This window comes from Hippocampus comes, unplaced genomic scaffold (genome assembly GCF_001891065.2).
Source record: "Hippocampus comes isolate QL1 unplaced genomic scaffold, H_comes_QL1_v1.1 scaffold238, whole genome shotgun sequence".
NCBI lineage: Eukaryota > Metazoa > Chordata > Actinopteri > Syngnathiformes > Syngnathidae > Hippocampus > Hippocampus comes.
Window position 1 is genome coordinate 848,129 of NW_017806177.1, and position 22,131 is coordinate 870,259.

The 22,131-nt window shown below is 38.9% G+C and overlaps 2 protein-coding genes and 1 long non-coding RNA gene across 6 annotated transcripts in view; 2 read left to right on the forward strand and 1 right to left on the reverse strand.

Annotated features, from left to right (window-relative positions):
* On the forward strand, positions 1-19,028 carry dus1l (dihydrouridine synthase 1-like (S. cerevisiae)). Of its 2 annotated transcripts, XR_002171391.1 has the most exons (15): positions 1-108; positions 2,857-3,139; positions 4,049-4,157; positions 4,255-4,305; positions 5,323-5,435; positions 6,147-6,229; positions 7,657-7,760; positions 7,831-7,978; positions 11,117-11,213; positions 11,291-11,376; positions 11,675-11,844; positions 13,054-13,091; positions 13,338-13,413; positions 16,360-16,502; positions 18,091-18,169. XR_002171391.1 is itself a non-coding variant. In XM_019897399.1 (14 exons), exons 2-14 carry the CDS (start codon positions 2,903-2,905, stop codon positions 18,234-18,236), a joined length of 1,458 nt encoding a protein of 485 aa, XP_019752958.1. In that variant the 5' UTR covers positions 3-108; positions 2,857-2,902; the 3' UTR covers positions 18,237-19,028. The 2 variants fall into 2 exon arrangements, 1 of the variants encoding a protein (XP_019752958.1); XM_019897399.1 differs by lacking the exon at positions 16,360-16,502 and having other exon boundaries at positions 3-108; positions 18,091-19,028.
* LOC109532541 (uncharacterized) lies at positions 6,622-19,974 on the reverse strand. The gene is made up of 3 exons (XR_002171392.1): positions 19,888-19,974; positions 7,284-7,485; positions 6,622-6,954 (listed from the first exon to the last, which is right to left on the reverse strand). It is a non-coding gene; the product is annotated as an uncharacterized LOC109532541 (long non-coding RNA).
* The window catches only part of cln3 (CLN3 lysosomal/endosomal transmembrane protein, battenin), a 15,578-nt gene continuing 13,154 nt past the window's right edge, over positions 19,708-22,131 (forward strand). For 2 of the 3 annotated variants that reach the window (XM_019897404.1, XM_019897403.1), the window contains exons 1-2: positions 19,708-19,842; positions 19,931-19,967. In XM_019897404.1, the coding sequence (XP_019752963.1) occupies positions 19,800-19,842; positions 19,931-19,967 (80 nt within the window). In that variant the 5' untranslated portion in view covers positions 19,708-19,799. The remainder of the gene's footprint in view (positions 19,843-19,930; positions 19,968-22,131) is intronic. The other variant, XM_019897402.1, reaches the window with a different exon arrangement.

Consider the following 22,131-nt stretch of genomic DNA (forward strand, 5'->3'; position numbering starts at 1 on the left):
ATGTGCGGTTCATTTGCCAAGAGCGGAAGTACGTCACGGACCTGGCATACAGGAGAAGAAAAAAAAGACACTGGAAACGACATTTAGCCATATTTTATAATATATACCGTGAGTATGTTACACTACCTTTACATGTGACACGACAACGACAAGAAAACCTGTGATTTGTTTGTGGTCGGGTTGTCGTTTAACTTAAAAGTGGAACGCGTGCTGAATACTGCATGTTCCAGACTGGGTAGTTTAACATGGCGCCGCATGACGAGTGGGATGAAACTTTTATGAACCGGTTGAATGAGAACATTCACAAAACAGCCACGAAGGAAAGCTATTTAACCGAAAGGTTCGCCTGTTAGCTGGAACCTACCTCAGCTGATTTATGGCGAGAGGACGGGAACCCTGGACTATCAGGACACAGTCCACATACACATTACAAAATGGTCAATCTACAACTGTAAAAAAAAAAAAAAAAAAAGAGTGGATCATAGTGATAAATACTGTTATTGACATCTGGATCCATATTTAAAAATGTTCATCCTTGGTCTGTGTCACGCCCTGTATATGAAGTTTTTAAAATCGGCCGTATGGTTCATGAATGACCCTCAAGACCGCTGAAAATCTGTGAAGTTACCGACTTGAGATCAGTGAGCTTTATGTATGCTTAATTTATTTATCCGTCTATGTAATAAGTGAGAAGCGCAACCTGCGTTTACATATCATGTTTCATGGAACAAAGTGATATGAAGGAAACAGTAAGGCTACTGATTTATTTGCATTGTTGTTATAATCTACACTTTAGCTTGTGCCTTACTGATTTACAGTCTACTATACTGTATATTTGTGTGGCAGAATTATGTCAGGGCCAAACCTGACTTGTTTTGCACCTTCGGCGAGACATACTTTTGCATGCATGCAAAAGTATGTGTCGCCTTATACAGGCCTACATATATCTCCTCCTTCATATCAATGCTTATAAGACATCGTTTGGATTAATAAAGACCCATGTTTATCATTCAAACGTTGAACAAGGATGCAATACTGTTTCCTAAAGCCCCAGACTATAACTTTGTAAAATTGCTGCACTGGTTGAGTTACGAAAGGTGTGTAGCTGTCTCATGGTTAAATTAATAGCTTGTCACGAAGCCTCAAATTCTAAAAGTTGCTAAAAAACAACTAAAAGTACAAAAACTGTGGTCTTTTGAGGCTCAATAGAGAGTAGCAAAATATTCGCACACTTTATAAATAGCCGAGAGCCTTCAGGTTACTTTATCTTTACATGATGCACAGTTAAGTTAATGTCATTTATATCTGCATACCTTTATCTTTTGCCCATTTCTCCTCTTCCTCCTTTCGCCCCTTCTTGAATTGGACACCTTATGGTTTTTTGGGAGCGTTTCTCCATTGGTGTTAGTGTCATCACCTTTTCCAATCAGTGTGAGTCACAATCACCAAGGTCCGTTTGATGTAAAGTAAGCAAACTCACTTGACAGGAGAGGGCAGAGTTGTGTTTTTTTTTTCTTTCCCCTTCAATTGCCGATACTACATTAAAAGTAGCTATGAGTCTCTGTTTGTTTTATGAGTGGTTATGAAATGTAATTTATTTGGAGACAAGAATTTATTTTGTGGGCCCCTCTCCTCCTTGCTTTACCTCTCATAACCTGCTCACAGCTCCTGCAGCCGCAAGTTGACGAATTTTCAGTTTCGGTTTCAGTTTATACCTGCAATGTAGTAAACTTGAATTTTAATTCATGCTTTGTCTTTACCTTAGTTATTTTTTGAAAAATACAGTAGAAATGAACCTTGAAAAAAAAAAAAGCAAAACAGTTTGCAGTCGCAATTTTGTGGAAAAAAAATACAATTACATTATTTTCATAATCATGCAACCCGATTAAATATGGCGGTACAGTTTTTCTATCATGTTTTTCACCGTGCAATATGCTTTGTCAGACAAAACCACTTCCAATGAAGGTGGTGCGTTGTGTTCAACATTATCGACTGTAAATCTACGAAGGCGTTTTTCGGAACTTTTTTGGAACAGGCTCTGCATTGTGAATAGAGCAATAGTTGTATACCGGTGTTTTAAAATATTTTTATTTATTTATTTATTTTTGTGGGAAGGGCATAATGTGACACTATGGTGTTATTACGAGTTGGATTACATCACGAAATACCCACTGAAGGCCCGGGTCCAAAACTTACGACCCGCCACAAATCGACAAGAGGTAATGTTTCCTTTAAAATTCGAACAAAAAGTGTCGGGAGCTCCTTGGCTCAGCACCACTGAAGATTGCCCCCCAAGCGATCAGCCAGGGGCACTTTTCACTGGTGATGTTACACTGCCGTTGCTCTGTGTTTAACCAATCAGAGGGTGCTATGGGTGAGACAATGCTGGAAACAGAGTCGTGCCAAATAAACCCAGTTTTTAATTGATCTTCTATTGGCAGTCACATTAAAAAAAAAAAAAGGCAGATGCCGATATAAGCATGCCCGATAATCAGTCATTTACATCCCACATGATTAGATGCGAGCTCGCCACTGCTTGTCGACTGCGAAATAATGAAATGGTACCGAAGAATCAAAATGCAATCGAACGTAGGGAGTGCACCCGAGCCAAAGTAACATAGTAATGATAGCATTCTTTTGTATTAAAAATACTTAAGTGTGAGTAAAAGTTATGTTGTATTGAAACTATTCCCACAAGTACAATTCTTACTCAAGTAAATGTAACAATAAATGTAGTGCATTACCACCAACCTCAGCCCATGACTATGAACATAAGTAGTAGAAAATCGATGCCTTTATATACATTAGGAGATTGTTTTGAGAAATACATTTCAACTTATCCTTACCTTTTTGCAGCGTGTTCAGTGTGTTGGAGGACCTGGTGTTGATACGGTCACAGAAGATGGCAAAGCTCCAGGGGTTTGATTTTTGGAGGAAAACCCTGAAAGAAGCTTGCTTCGTGGTGGCACCCATGGTGGACCAGAGCGAACTAGCATGGCGTCTACTTAGCCGTCGCCATGGCGCTCACCTATGTTACACGCCTATGCTGCACGCGCAGGTTTTCCTTCGTGATGCTAATTACAGAAGAGAAAATCTTTATAATGAGGTCTGTGAAGAGGACCGACCACTAATAACTCAGGTATGAATATTTTAACTACCTCAAAGTGTATACACTGCAATACACTGAACTGCCACTAGAGGCACCACACCTGAATTTGGATGAAATCAAAAAGCTTAAACCAGGTGTCAAAGTCAAGGCCCAGGGGCCACATCTGGCCCGCCACATCATTTTACATGGCCCGCAAAAGCAAATCAAGCATGTCAAGTTCCATGATGCTTGCTAAAGTCTGAACCAAAATTTCAAATTGTCATATGTAATCCACAATAACAGTCATTATTCTTGACTTCTGATTTTTTAAAAGTAGTTATCAATTTGTTGTGCGCTGTGTATATATGTGGAGGTGATTAAACATTTATATGCTTTCCCAAAAATCATAATGGCCCTCCAAGGGAAACCGTAACTACATTGTGGCCCGCGACAAAAAATGACTTTGACGCCCCTGGTTTAAACAGACAACCACCCCCCCCCCTTGCCCTCCGCAAATCAGTCATTAATTAGAAAGCTGCTATGATTGAAGAGTTTTGAGTTCGTTTTTGAAGCCTAGACGCACACGTAGTTTTATGATGGGCATGTTTATTCTGTGAATCTACACGTAAATTGCGAACAATTAGACAGCCAGCGTTCTCTTTTTTTAGAAGAGGCTTGACAGCGGCTACTTTCAGGGGTTTTTACTGTAAAGAAAAATTTGGGGTTAACTTTGCCTTTAATGGATATCATTTATGCTGTTAAACATATGGTCTGGTACTGCTGAAGAAATTAGGAAAAACACAGTCCTGTTTGAATAACTTATTTTCCCAAAAAATGAATTTGCATTGACCAGGTATGTTAAATAGTGAAGCATGAAATTTATGTAATATATTTTTTCATCAGAACTGATTAGAAAAATTCATGAAAGTAATTGTTTTTCTTTGTTTGCTTTTGTTTCAGTTTTGCGCCAATGACCCTGACGTGTTCATTCAGGCAGCTCTTTTGGCCCAGAACTACTGTGATGCCATTGACCTCAACCTGGGTTGTCCTCAGATGATTGCTAAAAGGGGTACCTGCATTTTCTTCAGAAATTAAGCGTGTGTTAATGTTATCATCAGAGACGTCGTCATGAAAGCAAAACTAACAGTTTTGGCGGTTCTTCAAAGGGCATTATGGCGCTTTCCTTCAAGATGAATGGGAGCTGTTACAAAAAATGGGTAATGTGTTTTTTTTTTTGTTTTTTTTTTATGTTCACGTTAATATAAAAAGATAATTTCAGTTATAAATTAGAAAGGCAGCGGAACCTCCAAGATGGGCCATAATCTCTTTTGACGACACTGGTGAGAACTCCCTAATAGAAACATTATTGCATTCAGAACAAACTAACCACATTCAAGATAATGTTCAATTGGAGTCAGCACACATTTGCTCCATTTTTGGAAAGTGGGATAAAACCCACGCTGACAGGGGGAGAACATGCAAACTCCTTACAGGAAGGCCAATTCTAACCCAAATCAATTTATCACTCACATTCATGACCGCATAATTTTCGTGTCCAATTTGATTAGCATACAAATATTTGCTTTTACAAATGCAATTGATTAGTAACGCATACATCTTTTCGACAACTATCTTACTCCATACATTCCTAGTCAGGAATATTCATGCCATTTGCATTGGAAGCCACAGTAGAATACAGAGAATATTATAAACCATACCTACCTGTCTGAGTTCTGTTTGGAGTGTTTTGATGGATAAACTGATTGATCAAATCTCTGGAGCCTTGGGTTAATGGGAGCAGTTTGGTGGTTTCCAGTTTCACAATGAAAGCATGGACGCGTACTATCTGCTGGTTGATTGAATGGTCGCAACAAACAAATATTGGCATGCACAAATACTGTACACACTGTACATACAGCACTTAGAAGCATTACACTTAACCCTCAAAAGAACTTATTACGGGCATGACTCAACTGTTTAATTAGTAAAACTCCTCATTGATGATTTTTTTATTTTCAAAAGTTGATTGTTCATTATTTGCACGTACACAATGCATGCAAAAATTCAAGTATTAATATATTGATGAAACACAGATTTGTGCATCAAACATGCATATATACTATTTTAAGCACAAATATCTGCTTATGCCCGATAAGTGAATGAAGCCCAATTACTTTTTTTTTTGCCTAAAATATAGTGCAGTTTTAATTTCACCTACTTTTCTCATTTAACAGTCAGGTTAGCAAATGAAAAGCTGTCTGTGCCTATCACGTGTAAGATCCGTGTGTTCGAGGACATCGAAAAGACTGTCTCCTATGCTCAAATGCTGGAAAAAGCTGGATGCCAGGTACTTATGCCGACAATGCTCTAGAAATGACTTCTTTTAATTTGGTTTTATTAATACACCAAGTCGCGGCACGGTGGTCGACTGGTTAGCGCATCCGGCTCACAGTGCAGAGGTCAGCGGTTCGTTTCAAGCCCTGGCCTTCCTGTGTGGAGTTGCATGTTCTCCCCATGCATGCGTGGGTTTTCTCCAGGTACTCCAGTTTCCTCCCACATTCCAAAAACATGCAACGTAGGTTAATTGAACAGTCTAAAATTGTCCCATGCTGTGATTGTGAGTGTGAATGGTTATTTGGCTACGTGTGCCGTGACTGGCTGGCAACCGGGTCATGGTGTACCCCGCCGAGTGTCCCAAGACAGCTGGGTAGGCTCCAGCACACCCGCGACCCTCGTGAGGATAAGCAGATTAGAAAATGGATGGATGGATGGATAATACACTAAGTGGACACAACATGACCGCTTGCATAATCAGTTGAGATTAAAAAAATTCTCCCTTTGTTAGAAATATAAGTCCTTTTAATTTTAGTGATAAGTGAGCAGCATACGTGTTTGGTCCTTTTTTTCCCCCCTCTGTAATTAAACAGAATTGTTTAATTGCAAGCATTTGTCTTTTATGTTTAGAATTTTGATAGTTTAATAATTATATTTAGAGGAGGAAATATTCTGTTTTACGAAGACAAATTAAATGTTCTTTTTCCCCCTCGTTTATCTTCAGCTACTCACAGTGCATGGCAGAACCAAAGACCAGAAAGGAGCAATGACAGGAATTGCGAGTTGGGATCATGTCAGAGAAGTCCGGTGAGCTGCAATGATCATATTTCAAACCATGATTATATATTCAATTCTTGACTATGCACTTTATTGAAGATAAACTTATATTTCTGTCCTTTTACATCAAAGAATGCAATAACTCATTATTTTGCAAGATAATACTTTGTATAAGATGTGGCATAGGTTTCCATACAGTACATAAGCCACTTTTCCATTGTATCAGTTCTACCCTGAAGCAGCCTGGCTTCTTTCCTGTGTGGTCGCTCTTCCATTACCGTTTTTTTGCGCCGTGCGGCTACAATAGAACCCCTTTTAGAAAACTCCTCTTCAGTGATTCTAAAACGCAGGCTGAGCAAAGCCATGACATGACTCTCATCTGATGAGGCGAAAAATTGAGGCTTTTAAAAATTATTTTCTTAAAGAAATGCGGCAAGGAACTCTGCTGCATTTCCTGCTTTTAAGCAAGCAAGACAGAGCCGCCCACTCCTAACCCATAAAAATACATTCTGTACCGTCCGTGTATTGTGTTTTAAAATACTTAACCACATTTACAATGACATATGTACCATATTAAATGTGTGGTAAAAGTTTGAGCAAACCTCTCAGAGTTGCTGTCATTGGTGGCTCATCGTCGCCACCCTACGGCGTGCAAAGCCGCAACCCAGCGCCTCGGTGGTCTCCCGGTCAGACAGTTGTGGCCCCCATCTTGGGGTGCCTGAGGACTTTAGATGCTGGAGTGTGATGACGACGAGCTGCCGTTGACAGCAAAACGGAGCGGCGGCCAAATAAATGAGAGAGGGCGGGTTGAATGAAAGCTCATTGTCATTGAAGTGAATGGACCTGGCGACATGTGCAAGACTCATGGAAAGTTGACTATTTTGTCCGTTGGCACATCAAATTGTAAGTATTGTTAAGTATTGTTGTAAAACACAATACATGTGTCCTGTATGTACTGTATTTTTATGACTTGGTGGTGGACGGCTGTCTTTTGCTGACTTGAAACCGGCAAAAATTCTTTGAATTTCACGGGCTGTAATTTGTGACATTAACTCATGCAACAGCGATTCAGATTTTGAAATACCTCAAAACCAGCAGTAAAACTCGCCACTCGTGGAATCTTATTGCAGAACCCTTCATAGTGCGAGTATGCTGCAGTAGAGGGGGCTGCACAGTTTAGTTGATCCCACACAATTTGTTTGGGACCACTTTGTAATGGAGAAGGAACGTAGGCCAGGCCAGGCGAAACGAGGCTGGCGTGGTCCCGGGCCAGGCTGTTCTGAAACCTGTAATGGAAAAGAGGCAATGGGGTTTCTATACCTATGACACCTAGAGTATCTGAACCATAAAAAAATATACATTGTATGTTTTCCTATTTATCGAAACTTGTGGCCCTGCCTGTATACAATGGTACCTTGAGAAGTTTTCAACTGAAAAAAATATGAATTTACACACAGGAAGGCAGTAAATATTCCTGTGTTTGCTAACGGCAACATTCAGCATCTGACTGATGTGGAACGCTGCATTAAGGAGACTGGCGTGCAAGGGGTAATGAGTGCAGGTGGGTAACAAATGCTTTTTATATGCATCAATTGTTTTTTTATTGATTACAAACTATCTGTGTTATTCAGAGGGTAACCTCCATAACCCAGCACTCTTTGAAGGACGTAGTCCCCCAGTTTGGGAGATGGCAGATGAGTACATTGAGGTGGTGAGGCAGCATCCCCCATGCAACTTGTCTTATGTGCGAGCCCATCTCTTCAAGCTGTGGCATCACACGTATGTATGTCTTTGTTTTTCTGTTTTTTTTTTTTTTTTTTTTTTGAAAATCTTTTTCTCTTATGGCAACCGCAAAACAAAATATAAATTATTTGTTCCAAGCACAGTTAAGTTTATTGGCTATTCTGCTGAATTCCTATTTTTGGGGTGTGAGCAGCGACTGCTGTGATGGCGTTTTTGTAGAAATTATCATGCGTAAAGATTAGTGAACAAACAACACATATTGGGCTCAGTGAAAATTTTGACATTTTAAAGTTTTCGTACCAAAATAAGAAAAGGGTCTGTAAAAGTCAGTCCTGTTTTCAGCCCTTTCATCCACCTTTATTGAGTAACCTTCATAGAAATAAGGCGAACATTAGGCCAATACCTTTTTACGGTAGCTCCCTGTGTAGATCTCGTGCGTTTGTTAAGACTTACATGGGTTTTAGCTGCCTTTGATAAGACCGCCAGGACTCGCGTATGATTCAATACAAAGCTGGAGTAACTACTTAGATTCCTTTTTGGCAAAAAACGATGTCATGGTTGTAGCTGTTCTTCAATTTAAGAGAGGGTAAGCGTGTAATAAAATCATAAGGGTGACAAGAAAAAATGTCATTTATATCTTTTGAAGATTTAGTAGCGAAGCAATAATTTTAAACAATAATTAAATAAGATGGTTGATAAATATCAAAATATAAAAATTATGACAGAAATTAAATAGTAAAAAGATCAAATGATTAAATTATAATTTTAGAAGATTTAATATCAAAGCAGTAATTCAAACAACAATAATCATCAATCAAACAAGATGGGCTGTATTGAGTTGATAATCACCAAAATGTGAAAATTGCAGCATTTAAATAAGATCAATGTGTAGGTTATAATTTTTGAAGAATCGATTCAAAGAACAAAATGAATAAGAGTAATTTATAAAAAGAAATCAATGACAAAAAAACCTAAAATGATTTTTAAAAGGTTGGAAAGCTTTTGGATGATAATCCTACTTTGGGTGAAATCAAGAGTGATCAGTTCTTAAAATTACATGGCGCCTAATAATCGGCCGAGAAATTCGTCAAGTTCAAATGCAGTCAAATTAATCGTTTCAAATTTGCGCTGGATGTGTTTGTCCTCCAAAAATGCTCAAAGAGCCTTTGCCTTTTGATCTATCCAGCTTTCCATTCGCTTTTCCTCCATTTTTAAATACTGTGACAAGTGAGGACAGCACAATTGGTGAATACTGTACACTTGCAATTAGCTAATGGTGACTTCCGATGCGAAACCGGCACAACCTCAGGTTCAAACAACCAATCGCCGTTCGTCAGCACTGCCCACTCCCTCTGACCATTCTTCATAGGTCCACAAAGGTTTGTAGGTACTTAGGAAAGACCCTTATGGATCCTCCCAGACCAGGAAACCTTTTTTTGTGTGAGAACAAGGGGATTACACAAACTACAAGGGTACATAGGGAAGCTTTAAAATTGGTTCCTGTGCTTTGAAAGCCCCTTATAAATGATACCATGACACTCTTTTGACTCAAAAGAAAAATAGCTGTTGTCAGGGTTCGTACGGGTCCTTAAAGTACATAAAAATCAATAAAAAAGAAGTTGTAAAATTATGTACTTAATTGTCCATAATTTTCAGGGAAATCTTCTAAAATCCATAAAGATCCATAAAAACTAACCTGCGGTGTTCATTTCATTTGTGTATGTCATTTTCCCCACCCTTACAATTCATAGTTTTGTCGGAACATGCAGGATCTGGGACCCGCTCCGCTTTTTCCGCCGTCTCCGATTATTTCCGACGATGATCACGTGATCACTTCGGGTCATTCCGGGAAACAACAATAGGTTGACGCCATCCCGGGGCAGTGAATGGACGTTTTGGTTGCCGGCTTGGCAAACAATTACCGTACTTTCTGGAAAAATCTATTCATCGAATTTATCGATCTCAACAAGTGACAGACAAATATGTAGCGACGCCACTCGAGCGAAGCGCGCCTTAGCAGTCGATAGTCCGCTGCTCTCTGTCGTGTGTACGTCAGCTAAGCTTAGCTCTTGTTTCGGCTAGGCTAGCGTTTTGTTGTCGTAGATCAAAGTGTATTTGATTTGTGACATCGGTTGCTTCCAAAAGACATGTTCGCGCGGACGCACACACAGCAAAGAGCAGCGGACTTTCGACTGCTGAGGCGTGCTTCGCTCGAGTGGCGTCGCTACAAATATTCCGGGACAATGCTATTTTCAAGTGGCGTGGCTGGAGAAGCCGGAGTTCCGAGTTTGGGTCGAAAAAATTGCTCACGATTATACGTCGGTCTACTGCCGAGTGTGCAAGAAGGGCATCTCCGTGAGAGGTAAAACTTGTCATAGCCTCCTGGTCAAGTCAAATGCATTGAGGCACACAGCAAAACAGAAGAAAATTGATCGCCAAGAACTTGCAAAAGAGATTGAGGAGAAAACTAAGTCACTGTCTGCTATTCCCTAATTGTCATATCAGTTTCATATTTGTCATTCTAAAACATGTCTGATCATTGAAGGTGACATGAGGGAAAATAATAGGGTTGGACCCATTTGGGATTTAGACTTCTGACATGCATTTCAGCTGTTCAAGTATACTGGATACTGCCAAGATGGGCAATCAGTACTACTGTTAGTGAAACCAGATTTTTCTAAACCCTGTCCTGGTGACACATATGACCATTAGCTCTGTTCTTTGTGTTGTGTTTATTTGAAAATAAATTGAAGTTTTATATTTTCTCAATTTAAATTTTTCTTTGTGTGTTTTATTTGAGAATTAGGTTTTTTTTTTTCATTTTCCTACCTGTAATACAGGTAGGAAAGTGAAAATTTGACATACAGTATGTCAAATAAAGGGCTAAGTGATTGCCCCTAAAAATAAAGATGTGCCCTTCCTTTGGCAGCAATGATTTGAACACCAGCTCAGTGATATGTGGCTTTCTGTTCAGCCCGTGTATTGCTGAGCGGGCATTAAATCCATCGTGAATCCCCCGCTGAATGGAGAAAAAGTCCTTAAAAAATGGCTATATTGGTCCACAAAAGTCATTAAAAGGTCATAAATAAAAAGCAAGTGGAAGAGTGGGAACCCTGGTTGTAATATGAATATGTATTTACGATTAATCTTAAATCATGTGATGTTCTGTTTTAGGCTTCAGATCCACCACGACCTGAGAGAGGAGTTGGCTAAGGTGAAAACCCTTGAGAGTTTGGCTAATGTTAGTAAGCAGCTGAGGCTTCGATGTCAGGTAACATCTGTTTTCAAATCACCTCAGAAGAGAAATATTATGACTCCACATCACAAGTTGCTGTATCTGCCACTCAGGAGGAGATTGCCAGAGGAAATTATATGGATAAAGAGAGCAGCCTGCCCTTCCCTCACTGGATCTGCCAACCCTACGTCAGACCACCGTGAGTGGCTACCTTTTCCAAATGTCTTCCCTTTTAGGCCTCTCGCTAATCTGTAGGGACTGGTGGTGCAGTTGTACATGCAGACACCGTAGATTAGATTTCAGGCCAGTGCCTCAATACATAGCCACAGCTGGTCCCATGCTCAGTTAAAAAAATTGACATTTTGTCAGTAAGGGTAGTGTAAAAACTGTGCCAAGCGAATAATGCGGAAACTTCATCGTAGCGACCAATGATGGGACAAGCAGAAAGTCGTAACAATGACGGTATTCTGTATCTTCTTTCCATTTGCCTCTTACAGACCAAAAGATGTGTCTGTCAAAGGTAAGGTCCAGGATAAAGAAGTAAAAACAACAGGGTGCCAAAAGAGAGTACTCGAGGACACAACTTTGTCAGCTCAAATACTCTCCAAAAATAAACAGAAGAAAAGATCCCGCAATCCAAACAAGAACTTCTCTCCTGATCAGAAACGTAAGTTTAATCTGTGGAGAAAGAACTCCGACTTTGTAATGTTATGTGTGTTCTGATTTTCTCTGTGAATCAAGTGACCTTCTGCTACCGTTCACCTGTGATATGGTAAACCCTCAAAGCAGTGGCAGCAGTCAATGTAGTATTTCCATGTTCATACGTTAATTGGAACGTGGACACTTGTGGTTGCAATATGATGGGCACCAATCATAATAATAATAATAATAATAATAATAATAATGATTATAATAATAATATAGATGTACTGAAGAGAACCCAAGAATGTTTTCATAAGGTGAACGGTCATTTTATTCTTCTCAACCTAACACAAATCTTAAGTACTGGACATTTCCAAACAGAATAGAAAACAAAAGATAGTTTTACAACAATAAAATTGAAAATGCCAGCACCAAACAGTAAAAAGAATAAAGACTCAAAGCTATGTAAATAAATAAATTAAATCATTAGTAAACCCCTCTATAATAGTACTTCAATACAAATCATAGCAGACCTAAATTTTTTTCTCATTTATCAAAGTCGGTCAGGTCACATTCAATGACAATTATTTTTTTATTATTATTCAAACCAATAAAAAAATAGGAACTCAAATAAAAAGTAATGTCATTTAAAATAAATGCATGAGCCAAATAAATAAATCCAAAACCTAACATAATTTGCTGACAGATCTCCAACAATCTCGAGAATGCCTGCACCTGAAGTAGTTCTCTTAAATAACAATGAAAAGCTCATTCATCATCTTGCAACAGAAGAGGACAGTGGCTAACTTTTTCCCATGTCCTCATGTCCACAGCACCATGGTGGTGTGGTTTTGGATTCATGACGGGTCTTGTTTTATTCAACCATTTATTTTACGTCAAAATCAAAAATTACATTTGATTTCAGTTTGTGTTTTTGTTGTTATGAATGAAATGGACGGTTTGTTTTGAATATCACACTATTGTCATGGGTGTCCTGACTGACCTTGAGAAATAGACCTTTGACTCATTGATAAAAAGTCTTTGTGTGCCATTAGAATTGATATTTGAGTATCCCGACTCTAGAAGTGTGTGTGTGTGTGTGTGTGTGCACGCGCGCACACACACACACACACACACACACACACACACACACACACACACACACACAGTATATATATGAAAAGCATTTTGGTACTTGCAGCTGGATAAACTTTAACTCTTTCCCCCCCAACAGCCAAGTACATCAAATGTGAACAGTGTGGCAATCCAAAGGTAAGCTGTCAGTTTAATAAATCAACCCAACATACTGTGTCACACTTCCTGAGATGTTAGAACCATGAGCAGTTTTCAGAATGTTACAGCACGTAGTCGAAAACATGCATGTTATTGTAATTATAACCTCAGACTGAGATGTTCAATGTTGAAATGATTTTGGACATCCAGCTTTGAATTTCTGAAAGACAAAATGGTGATTTGTTGGATTGCCAAGTATTTATGTATTTCATTTTGTTTTTACAGGGAAATAAGTGTGTCTTCAACCTTTGTCGAGGCTGTTGTAAGAAGAAAGCCTACAAGGAGGTGGCAAACTGTTTAAGTCAGTACAAATGCACATACACATCAGCACATTCATTTCTTTGTTACATTTAAATTTGTAAATGGGTGGTTTTACTAACAGAGGTGGAATCAAGCCAGTAGTAGGCTTTATTTCAGACTTGTTCAACTAGAACATCCAAGGCTATGTTCACTCTCCAGCTCATTTCCAATTTTTATTTTATTTTTTTGCAGTACAATTCCGATTTTTTTGCTGGTCTGACCTGGGTGTCTTTCGTATGTACCGGTATATCAATCGGATATGTATGAAATGCATCTGCAGTATAAATGCTCATTCGTACACATCCGATCTTTAGGTCATCAGAAGCCCAATATGCCCCCCCCCGCATGGGCGAGAGAGAGTGCTTGGCAGGTTACGGCCAGTCGTCCACAAATCTGCAAAATTGTTTCAAGTACAGTCGAACCTCGGTTTTCGTCCATAATCCGTTCCAGAAGGCTGTTCGAAAACCGAAATTGTTCGGAAACCAAAACCACCCTCTTTTTAAAATAAAAATGTTTACTGAACATGTCTGCTCACAATGGAAAGCAACATGAGGAAGCGTCACTTCCTCGTCTACCCGAGGAAGTGTCACTTCCTCATGTAAGGAGGGCGAGAGGAGTCAAATGGTGTATTCAAGTGCGCTCAGTTTGCTCGAGAACCGAAATTTGTTCGTCATCCGAGGCACAAAAAACTCGAAATTTTTCGGTCGAAAACCGAATTGGACGAGAACCGAGACGTTCAAAAACCGAGGTTTGACTGTAATAATGTTGACTGATATTTGAGTTTAATGTCACCTGGTACATGAAGCATAAAGCAGACATTTGTGGTGATAGTACACTTAAATCTGGTGTTAAACTGTTAACAAATGTCTATATGCCTCCGCAGTACACGATGTTAAAGTAACATTTATGAAAGTGTTAAATGTTCAACACCCAATAGGGTGCTACAGCAACAAAAAATAGTGTTGACATCACAAAGATGACATTATTGAGTGTTTAGATTAACACTTGAGTGTTCATGCTAATACTGTACAGTGTGGGGAAAAACATACCCCTTGCCTCACTATCTTAAATGAAACACATTCAAGATTTCAGTTCAAAACCGTTTTCTATTATGAAATACTTTGTGCACTTCAGGCAGCTCAGACAAAAGAGCACTCGATGTATATTCTTCATGTGAAAACTGCCCATCACGCCCATAATGAAACCATGTCAGACAGACCAATAACAATGAATAAATCCTCATCAAGTTTCAAATTCATTCTGTTCTTCATCAAAACCTGTAGTAGTCAAATTTGTGGTGAAAAGAAATACCTTCATCATAAAGATGGTAATTTTCCTAAAAGTAGAGAATTCATTTTCAGCACCCACACCAACAAACATTCCATTCTGCCATTCAGTTCCATGGCTTTTCACCCAGGAGGTAGTGGCAACACTTGACATTACATACAGTGTTTGACAAGACCCTTCCACCAGGAATGATGAGTGTACATCTTTCTGTGTAAATGTTGGCCTCATCTTGAAAACTGGCCGGTTTCCGCACGTGTCATTATGGACAGGCATTCATCACCTGATGGCTGTTCATATGTTTAGTGTTCTTAGGTCACCTTCAAAACCACATGGCAGCTAAACAGAGGAATATGGACACAAAATAATTAACATGACATACCCAAGTCAATTTCTTCGAGGTTGACATGGCCAAATGAGAGAACCCAAGAGGTTTGTGCAACTCAATACTCACCTAACTAGTTGGCGAGACCTTGTCTTCCAGATTGGGGAGGAGAGTGACAATTCCGCTGACATACATTGCTATGAAATAGTATTTGCCCCCTTCCTGATTTCTGTGTTCTTTGGATATTTATCACATACAAAGGTTTCAGTTCATCAAAACAATTTTAACATCACACAGAGACTACTCAAAGGGAATATAAAATGCAGATTGTAAATGATGATTTCATTTACCAAGGGGAAGAAAATTTCAAACCTATTCGGCTCTATGTGAAAAAGTAAATGCTAGTAAAAGCTCTATTGTATTCCAAGCAGCAAACAAGTGATTCTCATTAAACTGAGTAGAGAGACACTCGGGCTGCTCAGTCGTCCAAAAAAGGTCATGGAAAAATATGTTGGGAAAAAATGTGCAGCTCGTCACTCAAGCTACCTTCATCTACTCAAACCAACACATTTAATAACGTGAATTAACCAAATTGGCTGTGCAGAACATGTGCATCATATGAAATTCAACGATTGGCCAATCTGTTGGAAACGACAAGAAACTCGAACACTCAATTGGAAAGCAAGTTATGAGGCATTTTTTTCATCAGCTACGATCATATGAAACCGTTGCCTACCTTAGGGAGGTTTGAGTCCATCGTACAAGCAAAGAGGAAAATGATGCTCAAGAAAATTGTCTTGATTGTAACCAGTGTACTTCAATCAGAACGTAAGGGCGTGGCTTCAATTTCAAATCAACGAATCGGTGTTATATCTGAGACGACAGTGGCAATTTCTGAGCGGTGTTAATGCAACACCGACATTCTGTTTTTAATAGTCCCCAAACTTTTTACACGGTGTAGTTGTTCATTCATGCAGATGGTTCATTTGTTACGCTTGGAAATGACGTGACGTCATCTTTAGTAGACATCTCCATGAAATGAAGAGATTGAGGAGGGTCGCCTCCTATCCCTAAAATATTTGTACCTCTTCCCACCTCTCTGCTCTGTTGATATGAGATGATAAGATGAGCCCCTACCACGGACTTATATATGATCGGACTATCAATAAGCCCCTTGCGGTTGAAGCCGTCTACATGTCTTGGTCATTATGTTGACATTTTAGTGCATGTTTGTTGAAATTTTGAATCTGGGGCAAAAACTGTCTGTGTGGAGCCATCTGCAGGTTAAACACTGACTGCATGTGAATTTGGCTTTCTGTCCTCTGCTTTGACTAACAGGGAATCCTGACGTCACTACCAGAATCTTAACGTAGTCACTCTGCCTCCATGGGTTATACAACCGGCTCAGTCTCGTACATGCCTCCGTAGCAGGTTGGCGTTGGAATAGTAGCGTTTGCAAACACCTTTCTATCGATTTTAAGGTTAGTGATTTATTAGCATAGCATTTGGTTAGTTTATTTGCCATAGCTTGTCGTAGTGTGGAATTTATTTCGGTCGAAGTTTGTCACTGCTGATGTCAATAAATACCAGACCACACCCCGTGGTCCTCCAGGCAACATCCGCTTTGAGTGGCCTTTTCAAATATTAGTGAGGGGTGGAGGAAGAGCCTGGTAAGGGGTGGGTACCACTTTAAGGGGCCCCAAATTTTACGAGGGGATGCATTGGATATCATGGATTGAGCTTCGTGCATCAACACTATTCAAGGAATAGCATGTACTTGGCTTACTTCGCATGCTGCTTAAAAGACAAATATAATTTTATTGCTTTCAAGGACAACTAAGGAAAGTAAAAAGTACAGTATTCACATTTGACCTGAAATCAGACAATTTGGACTATTTCATGGAAATAATTGTTCAAAACGGTTTCTTCCTTTAAGCTTTCTGTGCTATAAGCTTGCTGGTAACAATAATGTCTCACTGATTTGGATTTCTTTTTGCCACTGGGCATTAAAATTATGCTTCATTGTCATTGTGTTTTAACACTGCGGCAATTGTGCACTTAAGCTTTGTTTGTTCCCTATGTGAGAATGGTAAATTAAGTCAAGGTCAGGACTTTTATGAATGTATTGTTGAGATTGTTTTTATTTATTATTTTGAATGACTGAAGATGCTTCAATGTTAAGTGTCTCACTGGATTAAAAAAACAAACAAAAAAACGTATGATCCCAAAGTAAATTGAGGGCAGAAAAACAATGTTAGGCCGTGACTGGAGAAGGTGAGGTGGACCACCTTCTCACATCAGTATTTTCCTCAGTTGTGTATTTTATAGGAGGGTGGGTAGAAAAAAGGACAAAAAAAAGCTCCAGAGAAGAGAGCACACGAACAACTTGGGAGCCCGAGACGTGACATGGAATTTTTTTAAATTTATTTTAATTTCCAAAAAATAGATGAAACATGGACACACAATGATATTATGGCCATAAAGTAGATATATGGGTGGACAAAATATTTTGGTGGTTAAATGATCATGATATCTGGGTAAGCAAACGCCTTGCACCTTTGCTTGAAACTTCCATGAGAAGTGTCAATTGCCTGCAGTGTACTAGAAGGTTTTTGGAACTCATTCCCAGCCTAATTTAAAATTGAATCTGACTGACATCCATTGTCTCCAGTGACTGAAAGTCGCTCACAATTTTCTTACTCAGATGTTAAGTAGGGAGCTATCAATTTATGTTGAATGGCCACATATTAGCATTTTATATTTCAATTGTTTCTACATTAATAATAACTTTCAAAAGGTTCCATGTGCCCACTTTTCAACTTTGAGCAACTGCCACTCCAAAGTTCTCTTCACGCCACTGTCCTGCATCCATCCATCCATCCATCCTCCATATCTCTCATACTCACAATGGTTGCGGTTGTGCGACAGGCGTGTGAGAGGCTGTATAATAATTATTCGCGATGACAGTTATTGGAACCAAAATATTTATACTTTACGGTGAAAAGTCAGCATTTGTGAAATATGTTATGTTCAATGATGAAAACAGTATGTGTTTACTCTGGTTGACAGGCCATGGACTGAAGTTTAAGACCAAGGCAGAAGCAAAAAAAGCTCAGGAGTCCAAGAGAGATGCCGAAATTGAGATGGAAAAAAACTGCAGCCCCCCACAGTCTCTTCAGCATCAAACCACATTACTACAGGAGTACAAGGCATAGCTTCCACCATGGACCGGACAACTACCATATCTTCCTTCATAAACCTTGTGGTTCTACTCAGAGCGGGCAGAGGTTTTGCTGCTTACACTACCTGCATTTTCTCTGATAAACACAAATTGGTGATCGTCCCATTATATTTAAAAAAATGACAAGTAGAACTTCAAAGCTAACCAATATACAGTAATTTGTGACGATCAAAGAGTGTTGTTTGGTCATCATGATTCCGGCTAACTTGGTGACAAAATGTTAAGTCAGATCTAATCACTGATGTAAATTGAAAAGCATTGCACGACCTGCTTTGAATATTTCAGAAGCCTGGGTGTGAAGTTGCATTTGTTCAATAATCATAATATTTCATTTGGTGCAAGTAAATGTACATGTACGAGGTAGCCATGATTGTATTCTTGAGCACAAACATGTAACATACAGTCATCAATGTGAACTTCCTGGTGTAGAGGTTGACCTTTGAACTGAGCTACCTCAATCATGGCACTAATGACAACAATGGGAATAATTCTGCTATAGATTTTCTGAACAGTTTTCTTCGAATTGTACCAGTTCTTGCTTTCATCACAGGTGTACATTTTCTTCGCTTGTTTGAGCAAATGACTTTGTTACTTTCATCAGCCATCAACAATTAGAGGTTTTGAGTCATTCATTTTGGTCATTTTGGCATCTTGTCCAAGAACCTGTATGACACATCTGATTTTGAGGAAGTCAATACATACAGTATGTGACTGATTGTTCCATGTTTAAACAAAATAAAGTTCCATGAAAGGGGCTATGTCAAGACAGACCATTAGACAGCCCAAACCTTGAAAGCGCACAACTTTTTACCCCTCCCAAACTCCCACACTTATGCTCGACCCTTCCTCAGTTATCATCATGTGGAAGCGTCGTAACAGGGTCCCACTGATTTATTTATGAGTAATACAACTGTTTTCTTTTGATAATTTCATGAAATACATGAAATCACACATCTACCTCTTTCGTTTCGATGCATGCGGGTGAGTGCTTGGAAGTGAGACTATTCAGATAATCGTCTTGACACTCTGCAGTGTGAATGTAGCTATAGTTATAGAGGTTTTTTTAAAAAAAAAAAAAACATTTGTAAAACATATTGTGATGATACATAGTTATTAAGAGGTGGATTAGATCACTAAATACCCACAGAAGGCTCAGGTTCAAATCTCACCGCCCGCCACTGGTTTGTGGTACTGTATTCTCATCCTAATGTTCTGTCCTGTTCTTGTGTGTTATATTTGTACTTCAAAACAGTGAAACATATGTATTTGTGTGAATGGGTGAAAGAACACTTCCTCGGCAGGCGCTTATTGAAGTTTAGTCGATTTACAACGAAATACAGCAACTTACATTTCTTTATGGGCAGATATGCCACACATAACATGGCGGACTCGCTAACGTAATGTAGCAACTGGCAAACAAGTTCAATCACATGTTTACGCATGTGTATGTTCAGCATGTCACGTGATCAAATTGTTTTTGCGTGAGTTGTCGAACGTAACATTCCTACTTCCGCTTTATTTTAACCGTAATTTATAAATGGAGAGACCTCTCAACACAGACCAAATTCAACACTTAAACGGTCAGTCAAAAGACTCGCTCAAGAACAGTTATTCATTTTACTTACCCTTGCACGTCGTTAATGTCTTTCTCATCTCTTTTTTCCCCAGATCGTTATAGACAATGGCGCAATTGGAGCGGGTTTTGGTGAGTGACAGCTGGTCCAGAACCGTGATTGGTGTCGTTCTGCTGTTAATTAAATCGACTGTAGTTATAGAGCCGATAAATTCACCTCTAAAGTAATGCATACCTGTCAACTCATACGGTTTAGCCATATTTTATACGGATTTTGTGGTAAATCTTACGTATATGGCCATATCGCACAAATCATACGGATTCTGAAAATTTCCGGTTTTTTTTTTTTTTTTTGTATTATGGAGATCTACAATATTGTGAAGAAATGCCTTGCACCCGAGGCAACACGTCATGTTATTGAACATTGCCGAAAAAAAGCCATTTTCATTGTTAATTGATGAGTCAAACGACCAGAAGACTGAAAAGAGACTTGTGGTGCTTTCCGATTTCCGAAAATCGCTTGCACCAGAAACACTGACAGCATTATTGCAGTGCAAAGTAAATATGAATGGATGCTGTAATTTCGAGCCGATGGGTCAGCATTTGGAGTTGGTGAAAAAAGTAACGCAGGAATACAACTCTGAACACAGTAATGCCACAAAGTAGAATGATGATTAGACATTCACCTGCCACTGTATTATGGAGATCTACAATAAATATCATTAAAAATTTCGTGTTGTTTTTTCTGCCGTTATTTTGACATATAAAATGCTTTGGTATGTTATAAGGATTTTTTTGGTAGTTTATATGGGTTGGCCGAAAGGTTGACAGGTATGGTGATGGACAAACCCGCTGTGCTAAAATATGAATTTAAAGTGATAGTTCCCATTGTCAATACGGTGCTCGGCTGGTAGCACGTCGGCCTCACAGTGCAGAGGTGCACGGTTCGATTCCGGCTCCGGCCTTCCTGTGTGGAGTTTGCAAAGGCTCCATCCAACATGTCCACGGCCCTCTTGAGGAAAAGCAAATTAGAAAATGGATGGATGCAAGTTCCCATGATAAGCTATCTTTCAATTAACTTTCAGCCTTCCTGAGCTTCTTGTTGGCAGGTTTCTATTCTCTTAAAAGTCTTTCCACGACATTATTTGATGTTATGGTGTTTGTTTTTTAGCTTTCTATGTCACTGCATGTAGACATTATAATGTTGACATGTTCATCCGTTTAACGTAATTTAAATATTGAATTGACCTAATAAATAAACACTTACAGTTTAAAACCCTTGAAAAAAAATTACTTTATCTCTCAGTCATGGCTCCAAGGATTTTTTTTCCTCTCCTGGTGGAGAGAAGCTGGCAAAATGATTTATAAACATATTTTAAAATATTAAATGTAATGATGGTGTTGCTTAACTGGGGTGAGATAGATTTAACACCCCAGATTTTAAAAGCTGAATACGGTATGTGGTCCGTGAGGCTGTGGGAGAGTCCTTGGGAGACTACTGACAATCGTCCGTGAATCTGCTAAGTTGTTTAGAATGACAATGCTACTTTTATATTTGACTTTAATTTCATCCCACCTGAAAAACAAAGTGAAAGTTTGTTCGTCCACACATAAGGTTCATTTTTTTCCGCAATGAGTTGACGTTGCATTGAAATGAGGAAATCAAGGTCGTATCATTTTACCAAAATATTTCTACCTCCCCTTGCCTATCACAGACGTACTCCGTTCACATTAAAAGTTGCATTTGTTTTGTAATGTGAACAAGTACATAAAAAAAAAATGTGAAGTTGGCATCATAACTTGCAAGGTGAACATGACCTTATTCCGCTATTTTTTTTTTCAAAATTGGCCCCATTTTTGGCCTTTAATGGAGGTCGCCTTTTCAAAAACTTCTCCTTCAAAATGTTGCTGTTTGTTCAAGTAAAAAAATAAAAGCCTTTTAGTTTGTCAAACACTGTTGCCGTGTTGCCGATTCCAAGACCAACGCAAAAGTCTCTTGCAGTCACTTGCTCAATGTAACATGAAGTCCACCATTTTGAATATTTTTTTCAAATTTGGCCCAATTTTCATCCTTTTATAGTGGTCACATTAAGAATTCCGTAGCGATATTTCATTCAATTGCCTTCAAACTATATTTTTCATTTTAAGATCTTCAACAGAAGTAAAAAGCTTCTTTTTTTGTCCATGTTGTTGCCATGGTGACCCAAAATAATCACTATTATGATTATCTTTAGTTGATTGTGTAGGATTAAAAATAGCTTAGTTGTGCCCACTCCAAAAAAAATATTGATAAAAC

What these genes read in the sequence shown, in the direction of transcription:
- dus1l (XM_019897399.1), top strand. Translation starts at nt 2,903, where the DNA reads ATGGCAAAGCTCCAGGGGTTTGATTTTTGGAGGAAAACCCTGAAAGAA. An exon ending in TTCAAGCTGTGGCATCACAC is followed by an intron (nt 7,979 to 11,116) that starts GTATGTATGTCT and finishes GTTCTGTTTTAG; the next exon opens with GCTTCAGATCCACCACGACC. An exon ending in GGAGGTGGCAAACTGTTTAA is followed by an intron (nt 13,414 to 18,090) that starts GTCAGTACAAAT and finishes TCTGGTTGACAG; the next exon opens with GCCATGGACTGAAGTTTAAG.